General features: G+C 39.2%; 1 protein-coding gene across 1 annotated transcript in view; it reads left to right on the top strand.

Moving 5' to 3' along the window:
• gad2 (glutamate decarboxylase 2) overlaps window positions 1-23,764 on the top strand; it is a 131,218-nt gene that overhangs the window by 70,457 nt on the left and 36,997 nt on the right. The window contains exons 5-8 of the mRNA XM_020525646.2: window positions 1,022-1,112; window positions 11,881-11,993; window positions 18,175-18,290; window positions 21,345-21,424. Of these exons, the coding sequence (XP_020381235.1) occupies window positions 1,022-1,112; window positions 11,881-11,993; window positions 18,175-18,290; window positions 21,345-21,424 (400 nt within the window). The remainder of the gene's footprint in view (window positions 1-1,021; window positions 1,113-11,880; window positions 11,994-18,174; window positions 18,291-21,344; window positions 21,425-23,764) is intronic.

The raw sequence follows: 23,764 nt of genomic DNA, 5'->3' as shown, positions 1-23,764 counted from the left end.
AGACATAATGGGCCAAATAACCTCCTTTTACGCTGTAAAAATTCTGTAATTCATTCATAAACCAATGGAGACATGCTTATATGTCAGGGGTGTCTATCCTAGGCAGCCATTTAGCAAAGTAAGTGAAATTATTCATAGTTTAAACTTTTTAAACTTTAAACTAAGGTATTCAAAACCAGTAAGATTAAAAAAAAGACTCTGTTTGGCACAGTTTTGAAAAACCTGATATTCCAACATTGCTACAAATACAGCTTGAGATTGACGGGAGCACTTTCATATAAATGGTGCAGTCCTTGCAGTGCTGAAGGTGAGATTCTACTGCTCCTAGGGAATCAGTCATTGTCACAGGCTGGTCTGCATGGTCGTTCCTCAGCAACCAAAGTCACCCTTGCTCAGTTGTGTGCTGGTATCAGTATTTCTGTGTTGTTACATCATGTAAAAAGGACAGAATTCACACCAGGTGCAATTCTTATGATTACAGAAATTGTTCTACTTTAAGCAGTTTTGTAATAGAACCAAAATATCACATTTCTAACTTGGAATTGGGACTTTTTTTTAGCAATCAAATTATGTTCAAAAAAATTAAATTTTCTGAAAGAGATTTGGGTGTCACTGACTAGGTCAGCACTTATTGCCCTGGAAAAGGTGGTAGTGAACTATTTTCTTGAGCTACTGCAGTTTTTGGTGTACAGGGACACTCAGTGTTGTTGAAGGATAATGATGTATTGTATCTTAATGCCAAGTTGAACCTCATTTTCCAGCCATAAAGTATGTTCTAACAGCTAAGGGTAAAAAAACTGGTGAATTATGACTGTCAAAGAACCATGCTTTTCAAGGTAGTTCATTTTTGCTACACCAGTATCATGGAACATACAATGCAAAATAAATGGTATAGATTTAGAAGTCAAGGATATGATCAATGGGATCTTTGCAGTGATTTTATTATACAAACATTAAACACAGTTAAAGAAAACAGTCACAAATTAATGTTAATAGTCAATTTTAATTGTTTGTTCACTAGGTCATCCTAGATATTTCAACCAGCTTTCAACTGGGTTAGATATGGTTGGACTTGCTGCTGATTGGCTTACCTCCACTGCTAATACTAACATGTAAGTGATCTTTGCTTCTCATTGAAAATTGTATAAATTGTCCTTGTTTTGTATTACAAGTCAGTGACTAACTCTAGATCTCCTTAGCCTGTGACGTATTTGAAGTCAGTTACTCTGTGCAATGTGTATACTCAGTGAAATCATTTTCATTACATCAGGAAATAAAAGCACATATGTTGAATGAGGACTGGAACCCCCTCACCCTCCAACCTCACCCCAACAATCAGGGACAGGCACAATATGCCATTAGCGAAGAATAGGGGAATTTGGAGATTGCACTACTGGAGGAAATGGACCAGGTGACTAAACTACAAAATGAGTTTTTGAATTGAATGCACCGAGGAAGCAGGAGCCATTTTAGTTCCATGGCAAACAAGACTTGATCCACCTAAAACAACAGTAATTTACTTATAGCTCCTTTATCATAAATTATCTGAAGGTGCTTCACAGAAGCATTGTCAAACAAAACCTGACACTGAACCACAGGAAGAGATATCAGAGCAGAATTGCCAAAAACATGTTCAAAGATGTGAGTTGTGAGGAGTATCAAAGAGTGGGAAAGGGAGCCAAAAAGATAGAGAGGGTGAGGAAGTCAATCCCTAAATTTACAGCCTTGGCAATTGAAGGCAAGGATATCATATTTGGAGTGATTAAATTGGGTTTGCACAAGAGATTGGAATTAAGTGAACGCAACCTAGCCTTGTATTTATATAGCATAGCTAACAATATAAAACATCTGAAGGGCACTTCACAGAAGTATTAGAATGGAAAACACGGCACTGAACCACATAAAGAGATATTAGGGCAATTGACTAAAGCTTTGATAAAAAGAGGTAGATTTTAAGAAATGTCTTAAAAGTGGAAAGCGTGTGTGTGAGAGGGAGAGAAGAATACAGAGGGAATCTCAGAGTTTAGGGTCTAGATAGCTGAAGGCATGGTCACCAATAGTGGAACAATAATTACAATCAGAAATACTCAAAAGGTTGCAGTTAGAGAAGTGTAGATGTCTTGGAGGATTGTGCTGATGGAGGAGATTACAGAGATAAGATGAACAACGTCAGTTCATGGATCTGTGGTTGAAAGCACCTGCAGGTGCCAGATACGAGGTTTCAAATAGTACAAGCTCAGACCATTGTCAGGGAATAGGATTGAATCAGTGGTGAGAGAATAGCGTTTCCAATATTCCGACGAAATTCATCATCCAGCAGCCACTGAGTTTCTCCAGTGCTTTCTGTTTTTATCTCAGAATCAGTTACAGGATGAGAGAGGTAGTGTTGAAAGTTACATTCGAGAAGTAAAAAGAATTAAATGCTCCCAGGTGCCTTTGGCATTCTTGAAGTTCTGGTGGAGTTCCAATTAAAGCTGCTTGTTCTTCTGGAAATAGTCTCTTTTAAACTGCAATTAGCCTTTTCTGGATTGGGTGCTGTGATGTGTGAAGTTCATCTTATTTTTAATTTCTTTCTCTCTATGATGTATTCCCACATGTCACATAGTCAAGGTCCAAGCTTGAAAAAAAAACTGTTGAGAGAGTTGGTGTCATTATTCTTTATGATACTGCCCTCCAAAACAAACAAGGTCATAATCATAGCTTTTCATGAAGGGAATTCCAGATACATAATATCTGGCTACTTGCGCACAATGAGAGCAGCCCATGTTTCAAACTCTCATTGTCAAAACTATCAACATGCCTTTGAAACGTAGGGAGTTTACAGCACACTTTTTTCTACTGGGTTTTGGTGAGTTTCTTCGTCTCAGCCCATTCCTGCTAATGAGATGTCTGTTGCTTACTGTCAATTTTAAAAATTCAAATCACTTCCATAGCAATGTTTTTTGTGCACCTATTTTGTAAATCCCTGTAGAATTTGGCCACTTTGAAGGTCAGGTGACTTTTGCACTTTTTAAAAATACAGTACTGACTCATTTGAAACTGTTTTCTTTTGCTCAAAGATCTCAGGTATGAAATCAGTCAATGGAATTATTACTATCTGTTCATATATTAAAATATCGCGACAAGGATTTTTTTCCAAACAATGGGTAATGATGACAGATTTAAAGGTGAGCAGGGCAGTACATAAAGAGAGAGAATCATTACCAGTATTGCTAAAGTAGGGAGTAGGAAGGGAAATTGAGCACTTATACCAGGTTGACAGTATTAGGGAGAGTGAAATTGTATTTGTCTCCCATACAACACAATGAACATCATAAAGACCTTGGAGAGATGAGTAGACAGGTCTGCCTGTACTGAGAGATGATCTGGAATAACAATGAGCTAATCTTAGCTTTCACAGATTGTGGAATAAGGCAGGAGTGTAATGGGAAAAGGATGTTTTGATGGTGGCTGACCTGAGTATTATGAGCATGTTTGGTTTAATGTAAGATATTTTGAAAAAACAATTCCCACATTTTCCTGAGCTGCATATTTATTATTAATGATTACATTTCTATAATTTTTGATTGTCACCTTTAAATAAGTAAATGTTTAACTGTCTGGCCTTTCTGCTCAACTCATTATAGCACTGATTTCAAAGGCATTTATTAATTTGAGATATTCAAAGAATTGTTATAGGGAGAAGTCCTTATTCATGTTTTCTTTACAAAACATGTCCTGCTTTTATGTAAGTTCGATGCCACAATTGACAACTCCGGTTCCACCAGCAGCACTCTAGTAAAATTGTAGAACACAGAAAGCAGCTATTTCAATCATCAAGTTTTCATCATTGAATCAGCCTGCCTAACCTCACAGTCCCACTCCATCAAAGGAGAAGCAATGGCACAGTGGTATTATCACTGCAATTGGTGGCAATATCAAAGTCCAGAGACCCCGGTAATGTTCTGTGCATTGGTTCAAATCCTATGATAGCATACCCATAAAAATCTGAAAATTGTAATATCTCCACTTGCCTGGACAAAGCAGCCAACTTGATTGGCATATATCCACAAGCATTCAGTCTCTCTGAAAGCAATGCTATTTAGCAGCAATGTGCACCATCTACAAGATGTGCTTCATAAATTCAGGGCTCCTTAGATACCAGCTTCATGACTAGTACCACCTAGATGGACAAGACAGCAGACATACGGGAAACACCTTCACCTACACGTTCAACTCCAAGTCACTCAGCGTCCTGACTTTGAAATATATCACTATTCCTTCAGAGTAGCTGGGTCAAAATCCTCAGATTCCTTCTCTAATTGCATCATAGTCTACCTACAACATACGGACTTCAACAGTTCAAGAAGGTATATAACCAGCACTATCTCAAAGGTAACTAGGGATAGGTAATAATTGTTGGCTCAGCAGCGGCAGCTACATCCCATGAATGAATAAACAATAAAGAAATCTTCCAATTTCCCTTTTACTATTCCTGTGCACATTTTGCGGCATTATGTTGATTTGCGTTTTCAGCGGGTTTTTTTGCCTCCATTAATCCATCCAGTGGTCCATTCCTAATGCAATGAACTGCCTAATCTGTTATAAGTATACCTTTTATAAATTTTAAGCTGTGCCTTGTTATGCTATTCTCAATAGTTAATATGTGTAATACTTGGATTTTCTTTTTCCATATAGAGTCATAGGGTTATGTTTTCATCGTTGGTTTGAAAGTATGAGTAATCCCATTTATCACTATCTTATTCCCAAATGCAAAGCATTCTTGTGATCTCTTGGTCTTTCAGTCTTTGCAATGAGTTGTACTTGGATCTGCCTCCATCCAAGGCAGGCCATAAACAAAAATAGAAGTCAATGGATGTCAAAGATAGCAGTTAGAAAAGCCTGCCGCTATCTACTAGAATATTGACCATATATTTGTGGTTTTTAGGCCCTTTGCCCCCTATCCAGATGACTTCATCATATTTCCTTAATCTACACTGACATAGCAATGATGTTGTACAGATTTCATAAACCACATAATACGACTGGAAAGTTTGTTTTTTTGTTTCATGAACATTTCAACCCTCATTAGGCTGAATTGATTAATGAATCTTAAAGTTCAGTTAGGCATCAGTAATGAGACCATCTGGCAAAACATATGTTTGCCTATTTGTCCAACTTGTGTTGTTGACACAACTGCCAAACTTTGTCCTTTTGAATGGATGGCTGAGGTCCAAGACTCACCAATGGATTCATTCCCGTAGTAGTTTTCTACAGAGCTGTGAGGGGGATTGCTAGATTTGTTTGGTAGTTTTATGAGTTTGTATAGGTTTAACTTTCTTAGAAGCAATTTTTCCATTTTTCATTTAGGTAATGATAAATAAAGTATAATTATCAATGAGTGTTTCAATGGCTGAATTAGATTGGCAATTTTATAAACTTGCAAGAGGGATTTCTTTTCAGCAAAGTTTTGAACAGCTGATTTCTTTTCATGAACAATTCAAAGACTTAGTATTATTATCTGGCTTGCAAAGAGAATTGCTGAGAAAACTCAGAACTGGTAGTTCTGAAGAATGGTCACTGGACTTGAAACATTAACTCTGCTATCTGTCCATAAATGCTGCCAGACCTGCTGAATTTTCCCAGCAATTTCTGATTTTGTTTCTGATTTTCAGCATCTGCAGTTCTTTTGTTTATTATCAGGCTCATTGGTTCTGTACAGAGTGGGTATTTGACAAATCTTTCAAAGGCCTTTTCATTTCTTTTTTTTAAAAATGCTTTATTTGCGAATGTCGTAATTCTTCTTTCTTTTTGGCTTTCTAACACTCTTGCAGATATATTGAGATTTTTATTTTGTTTGTTCAAACTGCCCTTTTATTTTGCCAAGTGCCTGACATTGGCTTCTGTTCAAGTGAAAAATTCTAACTTCTATGAACTCCCTTACTGCATTATACTGGTTTTATAGCTTCTTTACCTCCCATTCAACTCATGTTTATTGGTGATCTAAAATTCTGTTTGTCGGTTTTCCCTCCAAGCAATGTCCCTTTTCAACTTGTTATTGTCAATTTATTATTTCATGTCAGGCTCTTTTCCCTTCTTACATTGAAATTAATTAGATTCTACTTGCTGCTTCCCAAATCTCTCCTACATTTAAGTTGCCAATTTTTTCTACTTCATTACCCAGAGCTGCATCTAATATGCTGTCCATGCTGGACTAGTGCTAATGCCTATGGTTATGTGGATCCCTGACGCTGTACGTGATTTCTTCACATGCATTGAAGGCTACAAGTCATTGCCAGCCACCAAACCAACTGCCAGGCTGAACACCCCATTATATCCTGGCCATGGACTAGATCTCATGGTAGTTGTCACATCGTTGAACTTCACAAACTTCTTCTTGCTATCTAGAAAATACCATGCACAGAAAAGTCACTTCTCAAAAACTTATAAGCATCATGCAGTTGCTTCAGTATCTGTGCTAGTGCTCTGAATTCCATAATGTCTCAAGGAGAAAAGCACAACTACTTTTACAGAAACGGTTAGCAGCCTCAAAATAAAGAAAGTACATTGTTGGGCTCATATGAGCTCCTGATCTCTAGATATGTTGCATGTGGACAGAAATATAATGCAAGTGAATGCTGTTCACTAATGAAGAACTGTCAAATTTATTAAACAGGAAATTGTTTCAATCACAGGAAGGTTCTTTGTGTTTTTCATGTTCTAATGTATGCAAAGACTGGATTCTATTAATAGCATACTCAGGTCATTAGACATTAAGGTTATGTAAATTAGACAGTCAATGCAAAAGTGGAAAAACTTGTTAAAGGCAAAATACTGCAATGCTGGGAATCTGAAATAAAACAGAAAGTGCTAGAGAAACTCAGCAGATGTGACAGCATCTGTGCAGAGAGAAACAGGGTTAACGTTTGGATCCAATATGATTCTTCTTCAAGAAAAAAAAGTCATTGGGACTCGAAACGTTGACTCTTTCCACAGTTGCTGCCAGACCTGCTGAGGTTCTCTTGCATTTTCTGTTTTTATTACAAAATTCTCTACTTGCTTTTCTTGGGGATTAGTTAGCTCAATTGGCTAGATAGCTGGTTTGCAATCTAGAGACAGGCTAACAGTTTGAATTCATTGCCTACACAGGGCTGCAGTTACTGTGGAGGACTCTCCTCTCAACTTTCCCTCCCCCACCCTCACCCGAAGTGGGCTGACCCTCAAGTTAAACTTCCCCTAGTCATCTCTCTAATAAAATAGCAGCCCTATGGTGACTTCATTTTCTACACTTCTTTTCTCCCAATTTCAGGATGACATATGAAAATTAATATATTGGGGCAACTCACAAATGTTTCTTGAAACCTGTGATATAGACTATCTAATCTTGTAGTTTTCATGTTTTACAAGGAAATATAATGTTAACATTGTTAAGTATTGCATTGAAATTTGCATGTGAAAAAGAAATCCCTCTTGTCATTAAAGTGCTGATTTGTTGTAAGGGACAGTCCCAGGATCTGGGTTTCCTCTGATATTTGAAAATATGTCCATTCCTCATGTGTGGACATTAACAAAGTAATCCTACAATTGTGGAAACTAGGGAGAGTGATTTCACAGCACAGGGGTCAGCCCAGACCCACAGCAGTTTTGATTACTACTTCTGGTCCACACTCAGCCCATGCCCAATCACGATCTCTTTCTCCTGATCACTCTTCACAATCACACTCCTGAAAATTTGATTTTGGAAATTGGGAGAGATGCATAACAAGTGCATTTCTCCATACTGCCTGTTTTTGCACCATTATGCAAAGTAAAAAGTATTCATAATATCTGTTTTAACAGACTTACCAGCCCAGAGCTGTGTCATGTTACTTTAAGAACAGCTGCTAGGGAAACAGTTTTGGATCAACACTGGAGGAACATTTTGTTTCCTGAATATACACATTGTAATGGTTTCAGTAATGAATAAGCAAAATTAATTTCCCTGAATAAGCACGCACCAACCAAGTTCAAAGCACAGACAAACCAACCCTGAAGAATTGTATACTGTTCTGTCTCCTAAGTTTGGAAATAAATTGCTTTCAAAGCAGTTCAGAGAAGGTGCACTTGACTCATTCCTAGAATGAAGGCCTTATCTTATAAAGCAATTTTTAACCAGCTACGTCAGTACCCATTTAAGTTTAATGGAATGAACTTTAAAACATATAAGATTTTAAGGGGACTGTACAAAGTGGATACCCAGAAGTGTATCCTGTTCTGGGGGACATAGGAACACAGGAGTAGGAGCAGGCCATTCAGTCCCTTGAGCCTTTTCCAACATTTAATGAGATCATGGCTGATCTGTGTCCTAGCTCCATTTACCTGTCTTTGGACCATATTCCTTAATACTTCTACTTAACAAAAAATGTATCTGTCCCAGATTTAATATTAACAACTGATCCTGCATCCACTGCCATTTGTGGAAGAGAGAGTTCCAAACATTTACCGCCCTGTTTGTAGAAGATCTTGCTGACAAATCTCCTGAATGGTCTGGTCCTAATTTTTAGATAGTGCCCCTTAGTTCTAGAATCTCCAAATGGAAATTGTTTATCTTTATTTACACTGTCTATTCCAATTAGTATCTTGAAGATTTCAGCCAGATCACCCTTCAACCTTCTAAATTTGAAAGATAACAGTCCTAATCTCTCCTTATAACTTAACCCGTTGAAGTCCAGGTATCATTCTTGTAAACCTACATTGTATTTCCTCCAGACCCAATATATTCTTCCTAAGTTGTGGTGCCCAACAAAATCTCCAAGTGGGGTCTAATTAACTGCAGCATAGCTTCTGCATCATTGTACTTCAGTCCTTTAGATATAATGACCAGCATTCCATTAGCTTTCTTGATTATTTTCTGCACCTATTCATGACATTTTAAAGATCTATGCTCCTGAACCCCCTTGGACATCAATTGTATTTAACTTCATATCATCAATCCTTTTTCAGCCTAAAAATGGATAACCTCACACTTCCATACATTGAAAACCATCTGCCATAGTTTTGCCATTCACTTAGTCTGTCAGTGTTCCTTTGTAATTTTATGCTAGGATCTACACAGTCTACAATGTCGCTTATCTTTGTGCCATCAGCAAATTTGGATCTACGACTTTCTAGCCATTACCCAAGTCCTTAATAAATAATGTGAATAACTGAGGCCCTAATACAGATCCTTGTGGGACATCAATGGTCACATCATGCCAATTTGAGGACCTACCTATTATCCCTACTTTCTGTCGCCTGCCACTCAGAGTCATAGAGTCATAGAAATGTACAACATGGAAACAGACCCTTCATTCCAACTCGTCCATGCCAACCAGATACTCTTGATAAATATAGTCCCATTTGCCAGCATTTAGCCCATATCCCTCTAAACCCTTCCTATTCGTATACCCAACCAGATGCCTTTTAAATGTTGTACCTGTACCAGCCTCCACTTCCTCTGGCACCTTATTTCATACATGCACCACCCTCTGTATGAAAAAGTTGCCCCTTAGGCTCCTTTTAAAATCTTTCCCCTCTCACCTTATATGCCCTCTAGTTTCAGACTTCCCCACCCCAGGGAAAAGACCTTGTCTATTTACCATATCCATGCCCCTCATGATTTTATAAACCTTTATAAGGTCACCCCTCAGCCTCCTACAGTCCAGGGAAAATAGCCCCAGTCTATTCAGTCTCTCCCTGTAGCTCAAACCCTCCAACACTGGAAACATCCTTGTAAATCTTTTCTGAACCTTTTCAAGTTTCACAACATCCTTCCTATTATAGCAGGGAGACCAGAATTATACATAGTATTCCAAAAGTGGCCAAACCAATTTCATGTACAGCTACAACATGACCTCTCAACTCCTATACTCAATGCATTGACCAATAAAGGCAAGCATATAAAACACCTTCACTACTCTGTCTACCTGTGACTCCACTTTCAAGGAACTATGAACCTGCACTCCAAAGTGTCTTTGTTCAGCAACACTCCCCAGGACCTTGCCATTAAGTGTATAAGTCCTGCTCTGATTTGCCTTTCTGAAATGCAGCCCCTCACATTTTTCTAAAAAAAAATTCCATCTGCCACTCCTCAGCCCCATTGGCCCATCTGATCAAGATCCCATCGTACTCTGAGGTAACCTTCTTCGCTGTCCACTATACCTACAATTTTGGTGTCATCTGCAAACTTACTAACCATACCTCCTACGTTCACATCCAAATCATTTATATAAATGTCAAAGCAGTGGACCCAGCACCAATCCTTGTCGCACACCGCTGGTCACAGACCTCCAGTCTGAAAAGCAACCCTCCAACAGCCATGCCAGTAATTTGCTCTCAATTCTATGAGCTTCTACCTAAGTTAACAGTCCCTTATGTGGAACTTTATCAAATGTGACTTTAAATCTTGGTTTGAGAAGAAGCTGTTTCCCTTTTAAGACAGTGATCAAGAGAGGTTGAATTATCTTTACTCAGAGAGTAGTAAGGGCGTGGAATGCCCTGCCTGCAAAAATAGTAGACTCGCCCACTTTAAGGGCATTTAAATGGTCATTGGATAAACATATGGATGATAATGGAATAGTTTAGGTTAGATGGGCTTCAGATTGGTTTCACAGGTCGGCGCAACATCGAGGGCCGAAGGGCCTGTACTGCGCTGTAATGTTCTATGTTCTTCCCCAGAAGTGGTGAAAGTTTTGTTTTTAAGTTTACTCAAGATAGATTTTTGATGGACAAGGGAGTCAAGGCTTATGGGATATAGACAGGAGAATGGAGGTGAGACTACAACCATGATCTTATTGAATGGTGAAGCAGGCCCAAAGGACCTAATGGTTTACTCCAGTTGCTAAGTATTATTCATAGAATCCCTACAGTGTAGAAACAGGCCCTTCAGCCCAACAAGTCCACACTGACCCTTGGAGCATCCCGACCAGATGCATTGGTCTATAATCCAACTAATCTACACATCCCTGAACACTATGGGCAATTTAGCACAGCCAACCCCCCTTACCCACACATCTTTGGACTGTGCAAGGAAACCGGAGCACCCGGAGGAAACCCATGCAGACACAGGGAGAATATGCAAACTCCACACAAACAATCGCCCGATGCTGGAATTGAACCCGGGTCCCTGGTGCTGTGAGGCAGCAGTGCTAACCTCTGAGCCACCATGCCGCCCTAAATGTTACTTGGATTTCGGGTTTAACAGTCCAACGATAATACCACTAGATCATTGCCTCACCACATGTTTCAATGCATTTATTTTTTGCATTGTTTGGATTTTTTTCCTGGAAAATACATTATCTCTCTTCCATACCTGACAGTTAAAAGTTAATGTTACACAGGAGCGACCATAGATCACAGTGGATAAGTTGCCTTTTGAAGCTATCAAAAAATATATCCAAAATCTGGGATCAATTTATGCACCAAATATAAAATGTGAACCACCAATGCAGGAGATTGCCATTCTGAAATGTGGAAAACAACCATAACATCAGGAATGCAAATTCAATCAATGTGACACATTTTATTCAATGTATTATTTTTATAGGGAAAGCTTTAACTGCAAACAGAACATTTTCAAAACAGTCAAGTTCATTTTCGATGCAAAGAATGCACCCATTCAAAGACAATTTGGCTATTTAGCATCATTGTAAGATCTCACTCTAGATCAGATTTGGTGCTTTTGGTTTTAGAAACATCATTCCATCTGTTCCTCTCCATCCATTCAGATGGATTTTCCACATTTTAGGTCCCTTCATCAAGAATGCCCACTCTAAAGTGACTTGGCACATTGGTGTTAATTGTTGCTGTTCTTAAACTGTTTTGTTTATCCATGAGGAAATAGTATGCCCCATTTTAATATTTGACTTTATATTGTGGCTTCAGGTTTACTTATGAGATCGCACCAGTGTTTGTCCTGTTGGAATACATCACCCTGAAGAAAATGAGGGAAATGATTGGCTGGCCAGGAGGATGTGGAGATGGAATCTTCTCACCTGGTATTTGATCCTCGGGGTTTTTCAGGGGCTTGGAGTTCTTTGCTCGAGTTGAATTAAGAATAATATCCATGGAATTGTACACACATTTCACAATTTTAAAAAGAGAAAAGGAGTTTTATTTTTATGCAAATACTCTCTTCTGAATAATAACAGAAAATAAAATGGATAGAAATCAAGACTAGATCTTCTCTGATATTGTCCACTGCTTTTGGACAGATGAGGCAACAATAGTACTAAAGATGTGAGGTTTTCCTCAGGAAATATGTGCAAAAGTGTTTTTCCCTGACTTTCTACCAGATCCTTTCTCCATTTGAATTTCAATCATTTATTCTGCTCCTCAGTTACAGCAACTTGTTAACATTAGGCTTGGTGCCATCAAGAGACCAGAGAACACAAGGGATCTGCAATTTGCACCTTTTATCTATCGGCATAAATTTACGTCCACAATTTTAAACCAAGTAAGACCCAAAGTTACTGTATCTAGTGTTTTAAAATAATTAGCTTTTTTGGGAAAAAATGTTCTCCTTAGTGATGCCTCACTAATATTAACATGGTCATGCAAAAGCTTTCGTGGCATCAGAACATGTTCAATTAAAAAGAAAACTAGCTTCCACAATTTCATGTCTTTGAACATAATGTTTTCAGTGTGCATGATATGGAGGTGCCGGTGTTGGACTGGGGTGGACAAAATCAGAAATCACACGACACCAGCTTATAGTCCAACAGGTTTATCTGAAATCACAAGCTTCCAGAGCACTGCTCCTCCATCAAGTGATTTCAAATAAACTTGTTGGACTATAACCTGGTGTCATGTGATTTCTGACTTCAGTGTACATAAGTAATAGTTTCATCACTACGAAACTTTAACTTTACTGACTAAAATAAACATTCTCAAATATCCCAGCAAAATTCATGAACCAGTGAGCTACTTATTAAAATAGCTAAACAATCCTACAGAATTATGGAATCAGATTCATTGCCACTTAATTATTTCATGAAGAAACTTTTACAAAAGGCCCAGTTTTCACCATTTGGTTCCAATTCAGTGAGAGTAATTTGAGGCCAAGCCACAAGTAATTCAAACATATCAAGGAACATTCTTTGCTCAAATTCATTCTGGTTTTCGATTCACTATTAACAAAGAAATGTAAAAGGTTACTAAGGAGGGAAACATTTGAGCTTGAGAGAACACTAGCTAGAAATATAAAAACGGACTATAAGAGTTTCTATAGATGCTTTTTAAAATAAGAGTTACCAAAGTGAGTGTTGGTCCCGAGAAAGTGAGTTTGGGAATTAATAATGGAAAATAAAGAGATGGCAGATGAATTAACCAGGTACTTTACATCAATCTTCACTGAAGATGATACAAATAACATTCCAGAAATTGTGGCAAATCAGAAAATGGAAGAGAGTTTAGAAGAGGAATGGACAACTTGATTAAAACTAAAGGATCTGAGGGTTTTGACATGGTGCATGTGGAAAGAAGGTTTCCTCTTGTGGGAGAATCTAGAAGTAGGAGTCACTGTTTAAAAATAAGGAGTTAATCATTTAAGACCAAGATGAGGAAAGAAAAGTCTTGCAGAGGATCAGGAGATTTTGGAACTCTCTTTAGTGAAAGGTAGTTGAAGTAGAACCTTTAAATATTTTTAAGACAGAGGTTGATAGGCTCTTGATATGCAAGAAGATGAAAGATTATGAGTATTGGCAGGAATGTGGAATTATTGTATCAGCCATGATCTTATTGAATAGTGGAGCAAGTTCAAGAATCTGAGTGGCCTACACCTATTCCAACTTTGTATGCTCATATGAAAGCAGATTGTTCTATCTTGTTGAGGATTGGGTGCCAGGAGAGGCTCTCTGAGTTTTGTATGAATTAATCACTTTAACTCTGTGTTCCAAATAACTTAAAATATCCACCTTATCTTAAAAACAGATCCTATTTACCAGTGCTGCTTGTCTTAGACCCAAATCAATTATTCCCCATATCTAGCTGAGAGATAACCAGGCCACTAGCAAGTGGAAAGATTGACAAGGTTTCAGTACAAGTGATTAATCAATCTTTAGAAAGAAATCTTCTCAGTGTCACCACAGCTGCCTGGAATTCAATCGAGAGAACGCTTCATAATTGCGATCTGTACCCTAAAGGTATTGGCACTGTTATTACCATTTATAAATAACAGTTTTTTTTAGACTGACCCATCTGAAATCAGGTCAAGGAGATTGAGAAGACTGGTGACATTGGGCAGAATTTTATATGAAGGCAATAGTTTCCAGAGATGGTACTGAGAGTGGGTGCCCCTTCTGCTTGGCCATCAGCTCAAAGTCAGTCTTGTGGCATCTGCTCAATTATTACAGCAGAAGAACTCAGCCCATCCAATTAACATGGTGAGACAGGAAACAAGACCTTGACAGGCAAAGGACACTGGGAGGCCAGGCCTATGCTGAGCTCAACGCTGATAATGATCCTCTGGAGTAGTTGGCAACAATGTAGCTAAGAGATTATCTGGCAGAGCTGTCAAAGCCTCTGTGCACCCACACATGGGTGGTAGAAGATTGCATCCAAGCCATTAATGCTACCATGTATGTTCATGCCTTCTTCCATCAAGACATTCACAACTGGAGAATGCAGTTAGCAAATACTAAAGTTAGACATGGTGTAATAAGTCTGACACCATTGCCTTAACTCGAGTTTAAGGGATAGTGACACGGTGATAGAGGCACTTTGAGCTTTTGTCCTTCTCAGGTGATCAGGGAAATTCTAGTGTGCCTTCTAAGGGAGAAGAAGCAGCCAACTTCCACAACTGGAGGCTCCTCTCAGGGCACTCTGAATGTGGACAGCAGCGTCTCTGCCAGTGACACCAGCTCCAGTTGCTGCAATGACAGAGAAAGGTCTGCACCAGTTCAGAAATCCGTCTGCATATTGATAGAGAGCCAGAGGACAGCTGCTAAGGTCATCCCAAGCTGTGAGAGAGTCCTATCAGACTAGCTCAGTAGTAAGCACAAAGAGGGCTTGTATGGTGCATTAGCATATAAACAATAACAAGGAAGAACAAAGAACAATGCAGCACATGAACAGACCCTTTGGCCTTCCAAACCTGTGCCGACACATTTTGCCCTTCTATAATAAACTGTCTTCACTTACAGGATCCATATCCCTCTATTCCCTTCCAATTCATGTATTCATCCAGGTGCCTCTTGAACGCTGCTATTGTGTCTGCTTCCACCACCTCCTCTGGCAGCGTGTTCGAGGCAGTCACCACCATTTGTGTGAAAAACGTGCCTCACACATCTCTTTTAAACTTCCCCCATTGCACCTTGAATCTGTGTCCCTGAGTAATTGACCCCTCCACCCTGGGAAAAAAGCCTCATACTTTTCACTCTATCAGGTCACAATCTTATAAACATCTATCAGGTCACCCCTCAATCTCCTGCATTCCAGTGAAAACAAATTCAGTCTAGCCAACCTTCCTTCCTAGCTAAAAATCCCTCATACCAGGTAGTATCCTGGAAAACCTTTTCTGTAGCCTCTCCAAAGCATCCACATCCTTCAGGTAGTGTGGTGACCATAACAGTATGCAATATTCCAAGTGTGGCATAACTAAAGTTAAGTAAAGCTGCAGCATAACTTGTCTATCCTTATACTCAGTGCCCCTTCCAATGATGCAAGCATGCCATAAGCCTTTTTTATTACCTTATCTTCCTGTGCTGCCACCTTCAGTGATCTGTGGACCTGCACACCCAGATCCCTCTGTATATCAATGATCCGAAGGGTTCTGCCCTTCACTGTATAATTTCCACCTGTATTTGACCTTACAAAATGCATCACCTCACATTTGTCTGGATTAAATTCTATCTGCTATTTTTTTGTCCATGTCTCCAACTGATCTATGTCCTGCTGTATCCTCTGACAATGTTCTTCACTATCCGCAACTCCACCAATCTTTGCATCATCTGAAAACTTACTAATTAGACCAGCCACGTTTTCCTCCAAGTCATTTATGCAGATCATGAACAGCAGATGTCCCAGCACTGATCCCTCCTTTCCAAAAAGCATCCTTCCACAGCTACCCTCTGTCTCCAATGACTGAGCCAGTTTTGCATTCATCATGCCAGCTCACCCCTGATACCATGTGACGTCACCTTTTGTACCAGTCTGCCATGAGGGATCTTGTCAAAGTCTTTACTGAAGTCCATGTTGACAACATCAATCGCTTTCCCCTCATGAATCATCTTTGTCACCTCTTCAAAACAGTCGAACAAGGTAATGAAGCACAATCTCCCTAGTACAAAGCCATGCTGTTTATCGCTAATCAGTCCATTTGCTTCTAAATGCTTATAGATCTTATCCCTGAGAATCTTTTCCAATAATTTCCCTACCACTGACATGAGGCTCACAGGCCTGTAATTTCCAGGATTATCCCTGTTACACTTCTTAAATGATGGGACAACATTGGCTATTCTCCAGTCCTCTGGGACCTCACCTGTGGCAAAAGAGGATACAAAGACATGTCAATGATCCAGCATTTTGTTCTCTTGCCTTCCTCAATATTATGGGATAGGTCCCATCAGGACCCAAGTACTTATTTATCTAATATGCTTGGCTCCATTCTTACTTCAAAATATTTCAAAACTTTCTGACATAAACTGGGGACCATTTTCTAACACCAACATCACTGGCATCCCATAAACTTCTCAAAATCTCCCGAAACCACAATATTTTGGCACCTGTGGTATTGGGCAGAGTCTCAGCATTTATCCATCTGTTATAAAAGGGGCCTCACCTATCAATGGGCTTCCAAAGGTTTTTTTCTTTATTCATTCCCAATACATAGATACGACTGGCAAAGCCAGCATATACTGGCCATCCCAATCGTCAATGAGAAGGTAGTTTAGAGGCAACTACTTGCTGTTGTTCTGGAGTCATATGTAGCCAGGTCAAGTAATGAAAGCTGATTTTAATTCCTTCAAAACATTTGAAAACCAGATAGATTTTTACAACAATCCATGCAAGTTATCCTAGTGTTCACTGAGATTAGTTTTATAGTTTGAGAATTCATTCATTTAAATTCCACCAGCTGCCACAGTAGGAAGAGCATGCTGGAGCATTAGCCTGGCCCCTACATTACTGGTCCACTGACATGGCTACTACCTCTTCAACTTCCCCACTGGTTTCAAGTGGTAGACTCCTCTCAATAAGAAAATGAGGGCTCCAGGACTCCAACTGTCAGTGAGGTCAGGCCTATGTAGAGAATTCTTCTTGTATACTCCAACCGGTTCTCATAGTGCTAGAGCTAAAATAAAGTAAACACCCTAATCTCATAATAGTAGTTAATGATTCTGGTGTCTTGGGAAATTTCCTCCTGAATCTTGACAAAAATCAGAACTACTCAACCACCTAACACCCACTATATCTTGCTGCCAGATCCAGAGGCCTGATATGGTCAAACTTTGTTAAAGTCAACTAGAGTCCATTATAAAAGAATTAATAGCATAGTGCTTGTAAAACAGTGACAGGATCAGACAGTCAACATGGATTTATGAAAGGGAAGTTATGCCTGAAAAATCTATTGGAATTTTTTGAGAACATAACTGGTAGACTTGATAAGGGGGAGCCTGTGAATGTGATTTATTGAACTTTTAGAAGGCTTTTGATAAAGCCCAACATAAAAGATTAGCATGTAAAATTAAATTATATGAGATTTGGGTTTGTGTATGATACGCTTAGAGAACTGGTTGACCGACAGGAAAGATGGAGTAAGGATAAAAGGGTCTTTTTTGAAGTGGCAACCATTGATTAGTGGGCACCGCAAGGATCAGTACTTGCACCCCAGCTATTCAGTATGCACATTAATGATTTAGACAAAGGAACTAAATGCTATATCTCCATGTTTGCAGATGAGACATAGTTGGGCGGGAGGTTGAGTTGTAAGGAGGATACAGAGATGATACATATGATTTGGAAAAGTTGAGTGGGTGGGCATATGAAGTATTCTCCATTTAGGAAATGAAAGTACAATGAACAAATGGTGGTAATAGAATTCGTACCAAGTCAAAGATAAATTATAACTGGTAATTTACTATAAAAGCAGTAAAATGAATTATCATATCACTTGTCAGACGGGAATTGTTATTCTTTAACAGATTGATAATGAAAGCTGATGAGTATCTCATTCTATTTTAGGTGGAGCCATATCAAACATGTATGCCTTGCTAATTGCACGCTACAAGCTGTTTCCTGAAGTTAAAGAAAAGGGAATGACTGCCATTCCGAAACTGATTGCCTTCACATCGGAACACGTATGATTTTTACTATTTCATGTTCTTGTTGTCCTAATAGAGATCCATAATATGTGTTATAGAGGAGGCCTAATACCATCCCATCCTTATCACAACACCTATTTGTTTGTTCATCTTTCCAATTAAGCAATGATATACATTTGAGAAATAAGCTGATGTTGTCATAAACATTTCTCTCAGCAGACTGTTATATGGATTTTACAGTGCAGCTACCTTCTCGCCTCTGCTTGTTCTATAACCAAAGTAATACCTTTTCAATACCCACATTTAAGAAGAAATTTATTTAAGCAACTTTAATATTTAGACTTTTGACAAGATAAGAGCCGATCAATGTTAGGGTTAGCATATCGGCTTCTTTTATGAGCAAGAAGGCAATTTATTTGATAACTCGTCAAGGTCCTAAGGAACAATTAAGAATCAGACAGCAATAAAATCTCTTACCTATTCCTCCCTTCCACCAAGATAGCCTATTGCGTATTCAGATAACTTCATAAGCCCAGAAGAGCACAGCACATTCAACAGGGACTCTGGAGGAATCATATTAAAATTACTGACTGGCTGACAACATAGAAACTGTTCATGGCATTCGTGGAGGTGAACGTTTAGTAAAGGTTTGCAGATGGTGAAATGTCCTTAGCTAGCATTGTCAGGATTACATCCGCAGTTTGAATATGGAATGCTGTCTGTGATGTCTTTGAGCTACTATATCAGTTGTTCCAGCAACAACTGATATAAAGAGAACACAGGGCATGAAGAAATTCAAGAAGAAATATGCTTTCCACTGTATCATTCATTAAGAATGAAAATTCTTGAAGTTGATCAGGAACATGGTTAATGAGAGCACAATCAATTCAGATTCACAGTTCAATCATGCTAATAGTGATAGCATATTTTACTGACACTCTGAGGGAAATTGTACTCTCTTATGTATTGGCACTGGAGGGGGTGCAAAGGAGGTTCACTAGGTTGATTCTGGAGTTGAGGGGGTTGGCTTATGAGGAGAGACTGAGTAGATTGGGATTATATTCATTGGAATTCAGAAGATTGAGGGGGGATCTTATAGAAACATATAAAATTATGAAGGGAATAGATAAGATAGAAGTAGAGAGGATGTTTCCACTGGCAGGTGAAGCTAGGACAAGAGGGCATAGCCTCAAGATTAGAGGGAGCAGATTTAGGACTGAATTGAGAAAGAATTTCTTCACCCAGAGGGTTGTTAATCTATGGAATTCCTTGCCCAGTGAAGTAGTTGATGCTACTTCAGTAAACGTTTTTAAAGAAAAGGTAGATATTTTTTGAACAATAAAGGAACACGGGTAAGTGGATCTGAGTCCAAGAAAAGATCAGCCATGATCTTATTGAATGGCGGAGCAGGCTCGAAGGGCCAGACGGCCTACTCCTGCTCCTAGTTCTTATGTTCTTATGTTCTTATTCCGATACTTGGGATCTGACAGCATGTGGACTGTTAATCCAGCAATTACATCATGAATCAAGTTCAACAGTTGCTTCCTAGCAGTGATGCCACTTGTATGTACAGAATCATTAGTAGGGCACCTGGTGTCCATGGTGCCAAGAGTGCTTGGTACACTATGGATGCAGCTTGGCTACCATCCTACCAACCTATTATCTATTACCACCCAATCCATGATCCCATGGTGGTGGGTCTTTTGAGGTCAAAGTGCCTAATATCCTTTACTCTTAAGGGTTATGGTGAATCCTTTCCTAGTTGAAGAAGTAGTTATACCTAGTGTGTCCATTCTGCCCCAGCTTCAAGCCCTTGTGGTAACACAACAAACTGGGAATACCTGAACATAGCAGGGCCCCGGGCTATCTTGATGCCTTTACCCTTTATGATCTTTTGAACACTCAGGATAATTATAACAGGATTTCAGGAGAATTGAATAAAACTTAGACAAATAATCTAAAAATTAGGAGTTGAATTTAAAGCGGGGTGGCGGGAGGATTGTTTGGATCATCTGCTTTAACTGGAGGGAAAGATTGAAGAAATGAAGTATACACAGTTGTTACATCACCTCTCCAGGGTTACATTGATATTGTGAAAAGTTATGGTGGGCGATTAGAATAGCCCTTGGAAACTCAGCACACCTCCCAATCCCTAAAGCCCCTTCAATCTGTACAAATTGTGCCACCTTTCGAATATTTAGGTTGGTTCATTATTTAATTTAATATCATGTAAATTGTTGCACTATTTTAAGTAGCTCCAATAGCCATAATTTGTCCATCAAAACATGCTTAATCACACAAATATACAAAGGCAGGACAACAGCAACTCAGAAGCAAACAATTGGTAATAAGACTCATCAATCCAAATTATTCAGTGCTTTCTTTTATAATTACAGATCTGGTAGAAGGATTAACTGTGAAATAAGACCAGTTGCAGTGCCTAACTTTTTTTTTTCATTTTGTTCACTTAAACCTGCCACTGAGAATGTTCATTACTGCTTTTTACCTGTCATACTCACATCTGTATTTAAATAAGACCCAACATGCAGAGAAAACCATGAGCCCCGTCAATATTTTAATCTAGCATTGCTATCGTCTTCTGTTAGTGAACTTTACTGATTTTTTTATTTTTGGATACTTTTTAATTATTGGTTTTTCCTATCGTTTGTGAGACACAGTTTATGCAAAAGCCAGGGTTCAACTTCAGGATTTCTTAGCCAGGAAAGGGAAATTCATGATGCAGTTCATCAGGTTATTATTAGCTGCAAATTATTCCAATACATTCCATCATTCTTAAAGGGAGAAAAGAGTGTGAAGATATTGTCTTCACAGGGGTGCTTATTTTGTCTGTTTAGATTCATGGCCCCTGTAGTTGAATAGCTTAGCTGGTACTCAGTATCTTGAGTCATACACAAAGAGTGCCTGTTTAGGGAAAAACCAAAGTGTGGTGGAGGTCATCAGTGACAAATAAACAGAAGAGAACAGGAAAGATTAAAATAACTCTTAACAAGTACACAATCCGCCTTGTCTGTGTAATATATTTTAACTCAAAACCTATTTTTGTCCCTGCGTGTCTGTTGATCCTTACAGAGTCATTTTTCAATAAAGAAAGCAGCAGCAGCTCTGGGGATTGGGACAGATGGAGTGGTTCTGATCAAGTGCGATGTAAGGTAGGTCACATTATATGTTGCCTGCAGAGTTTTCCACTCCTCAAACAGTAAGAGACAGCTTCTGCTTTCATGCACATAGAGGTCTCTGCTGATACAGAATCTGCATGTACGTTCAATCAAAGCTCTGAATGTAGTGCATTTACGATGACAATTCTACAGCAACCAATCTGTTCAATTCTGCCTTCATCTCCACCTTTAATGCCTTCAACCCCATTAAAACCATTAAAACTCTCTCTCTCACCCTGGCTTTTCGATCTGGTATGGCTCTGATTTGGTCCCTTAAATTAAGATAAAAGCAATGTGGTTGATTCTTAACTATTCTCAGAAGTAGCCTAATTAGCTACTCGCTTTGAGGGCAATTAAGGATATGCAACAAATGCTGGCCTTGCCTGTGACATCTACTCCCCAAGAAAGAATAAAGAAAAATAATTCAACAAACTTCAAAATCTCCAAATTCCTTTCATTTTCCAAAGTCCTGAGAGGCTTTTCCACTCCCACATCCATGTTCGTCTTCCGTGGAACTCCAGGTTTGAATCATTTCATTCAGGTTTCAGTCCCCGTCACAGACCTGAGATAATCGGAAATGTTAAACTGAGGTTTCCATTTGCTACCTCTGGTGGATGAGAAAGACACCATGGCAGTATTTTACAAAAGAGAAAGCCAATAGTTATTCCTCAACTGACATGATTAAATGGTATCTAGTCATTACATATGCAAGTTTGTGAGATTTTATTCTGTGCAAATTGACTGCTACATTTCCATCACTTGGACAATCATGATACGTCTGAAGTACTTAACTAGTTGATTCAGTACAAGCTGTTGTTTCCATGAGTCACCTTCATGGAACCCCTGGTTTGGCGGGATAGCAATGCCAGTGCTGAAATATTACGACATAAATAGTGAACTCACTCTGTGGTGTGACTCCAATGATGCAGAACTTGTAGCAACCCTAATGCAGCAAGGTCAACCAGTTCCATTTACGTTCAGGGCACCAACACAAACAGCAAGATATTACGTAGCACCATAGGAGTAGGTTTCTGATGAAAGATATTACGTACTTGTGCAGACAGCACCTAGCCATTGTCTTTGTTTTTGAATACGTTCTTGTGATTCCAGTCCCACAGCAATGTGGTTGACACTTAACCACCCTCTGAAATGGCATGGTCAGCCACTCAGTTGTATCAAAATGCTTAAAAATTCTAAAAGAAATGAAACTGGACTGACTACCTGCCATTGATCTGGGCATCGGAAGTAACAATGGAAAACTCAGTCAAGGCAAGCCTGCAAAGTCCTCTTTACTAACATCTGGGGCTACTGAAAAAATTAGGACAGCATTCTCACACATTAATCAAACAACAGTCTGATATAGTCACCTTCATGGAATCACACCTTACAAATAATATCCCAGACTTACCATTACCATCCCTGGATATGTCCTGTTCCACCGGTAGGACAGACCAAGTCATAGAGTCATTGAATTGTACAGCACAGAAATAGACCCTTCGGACCAATTCATCCATGCCAATCAAATATACTGATTCAATCTAGTCCCACTTGCCAGCTTTTGGCCCATATCCCTCTAAACCCTTCCTATTCATGTACCCACCTAGATGTCTTTTAAATGTTGTTATTGTACCAGCCTCCACCACTTCCCCTGGCAACTCATTCCACAGACACACCACCCTCTGCAAGAAAATGTTGCCCCTTAGGTCCCTCTTAAATGTGTTCCTTCTCATCTTAAAACAATGCCTTCTAGTTTAGAACTCCCTTACTCTGGGAAATAGACCTTGGCTATTCACGCTACTCATGCCCCTTGTGATTTTATAAACTTCTATAAGGTCACCCTTCAGCCTCTGACACCCCAGGGAAACGCCTCCAGCCTATTCAGCCTCTACCTATGGCTTAAACCCTCCAGACCTGGCAACATCCTTGTAAATCTTTTCTGCACCTTTTCAAATTTAACAACATCTTTCCTACAGCATGGAGACCAGAACTGAATGCAGTATTCCAAAAATGGCCCAACCAATGTCCTGTACATGATACCCCAACTCCTGTACTCCAATACACTGACCAATAAAGGCAAGTGTAGCAACACAGTGGTATGCAGTCAGGAGGGAGTTGCCCTGGGAGTCCTCAACATTAACTCTGGACATCATGAGGTCTCATAACATCAAATTAAACATGGGCAAGGAATCCTTCTGCTGCTTATCGTGTACCCCCTCAGCTGATAAATCCATACTTCTTCTTAAACACCACTTGGAGTCACTGAGAGTGGAAAGGGCTCAGAATGTAGTCTAGGTGGGAAATTTCAATGTTCATCCATGTGTAGAACATACATAA

The sequence above is a fragment of the Rhincodon typus genome, chromosome 2 (assembly GCF_021869965.1).
Source record: "Rhincodon typus isolate 14 chromosome 2, sRhiTyp1.1, whole genome shotgun sequence".
Classification (NCBI taxonomy): domain Eukaryota; kingdom Metazoa; phylum Chordata; class Chondrichthyes; order Orectolobiformes; family Rhincodontidae; genus Rhincodon; species Rhincodon typus.
This window is presented reverse-complemented; position numbering and strand designations above follow the sequence as displayed.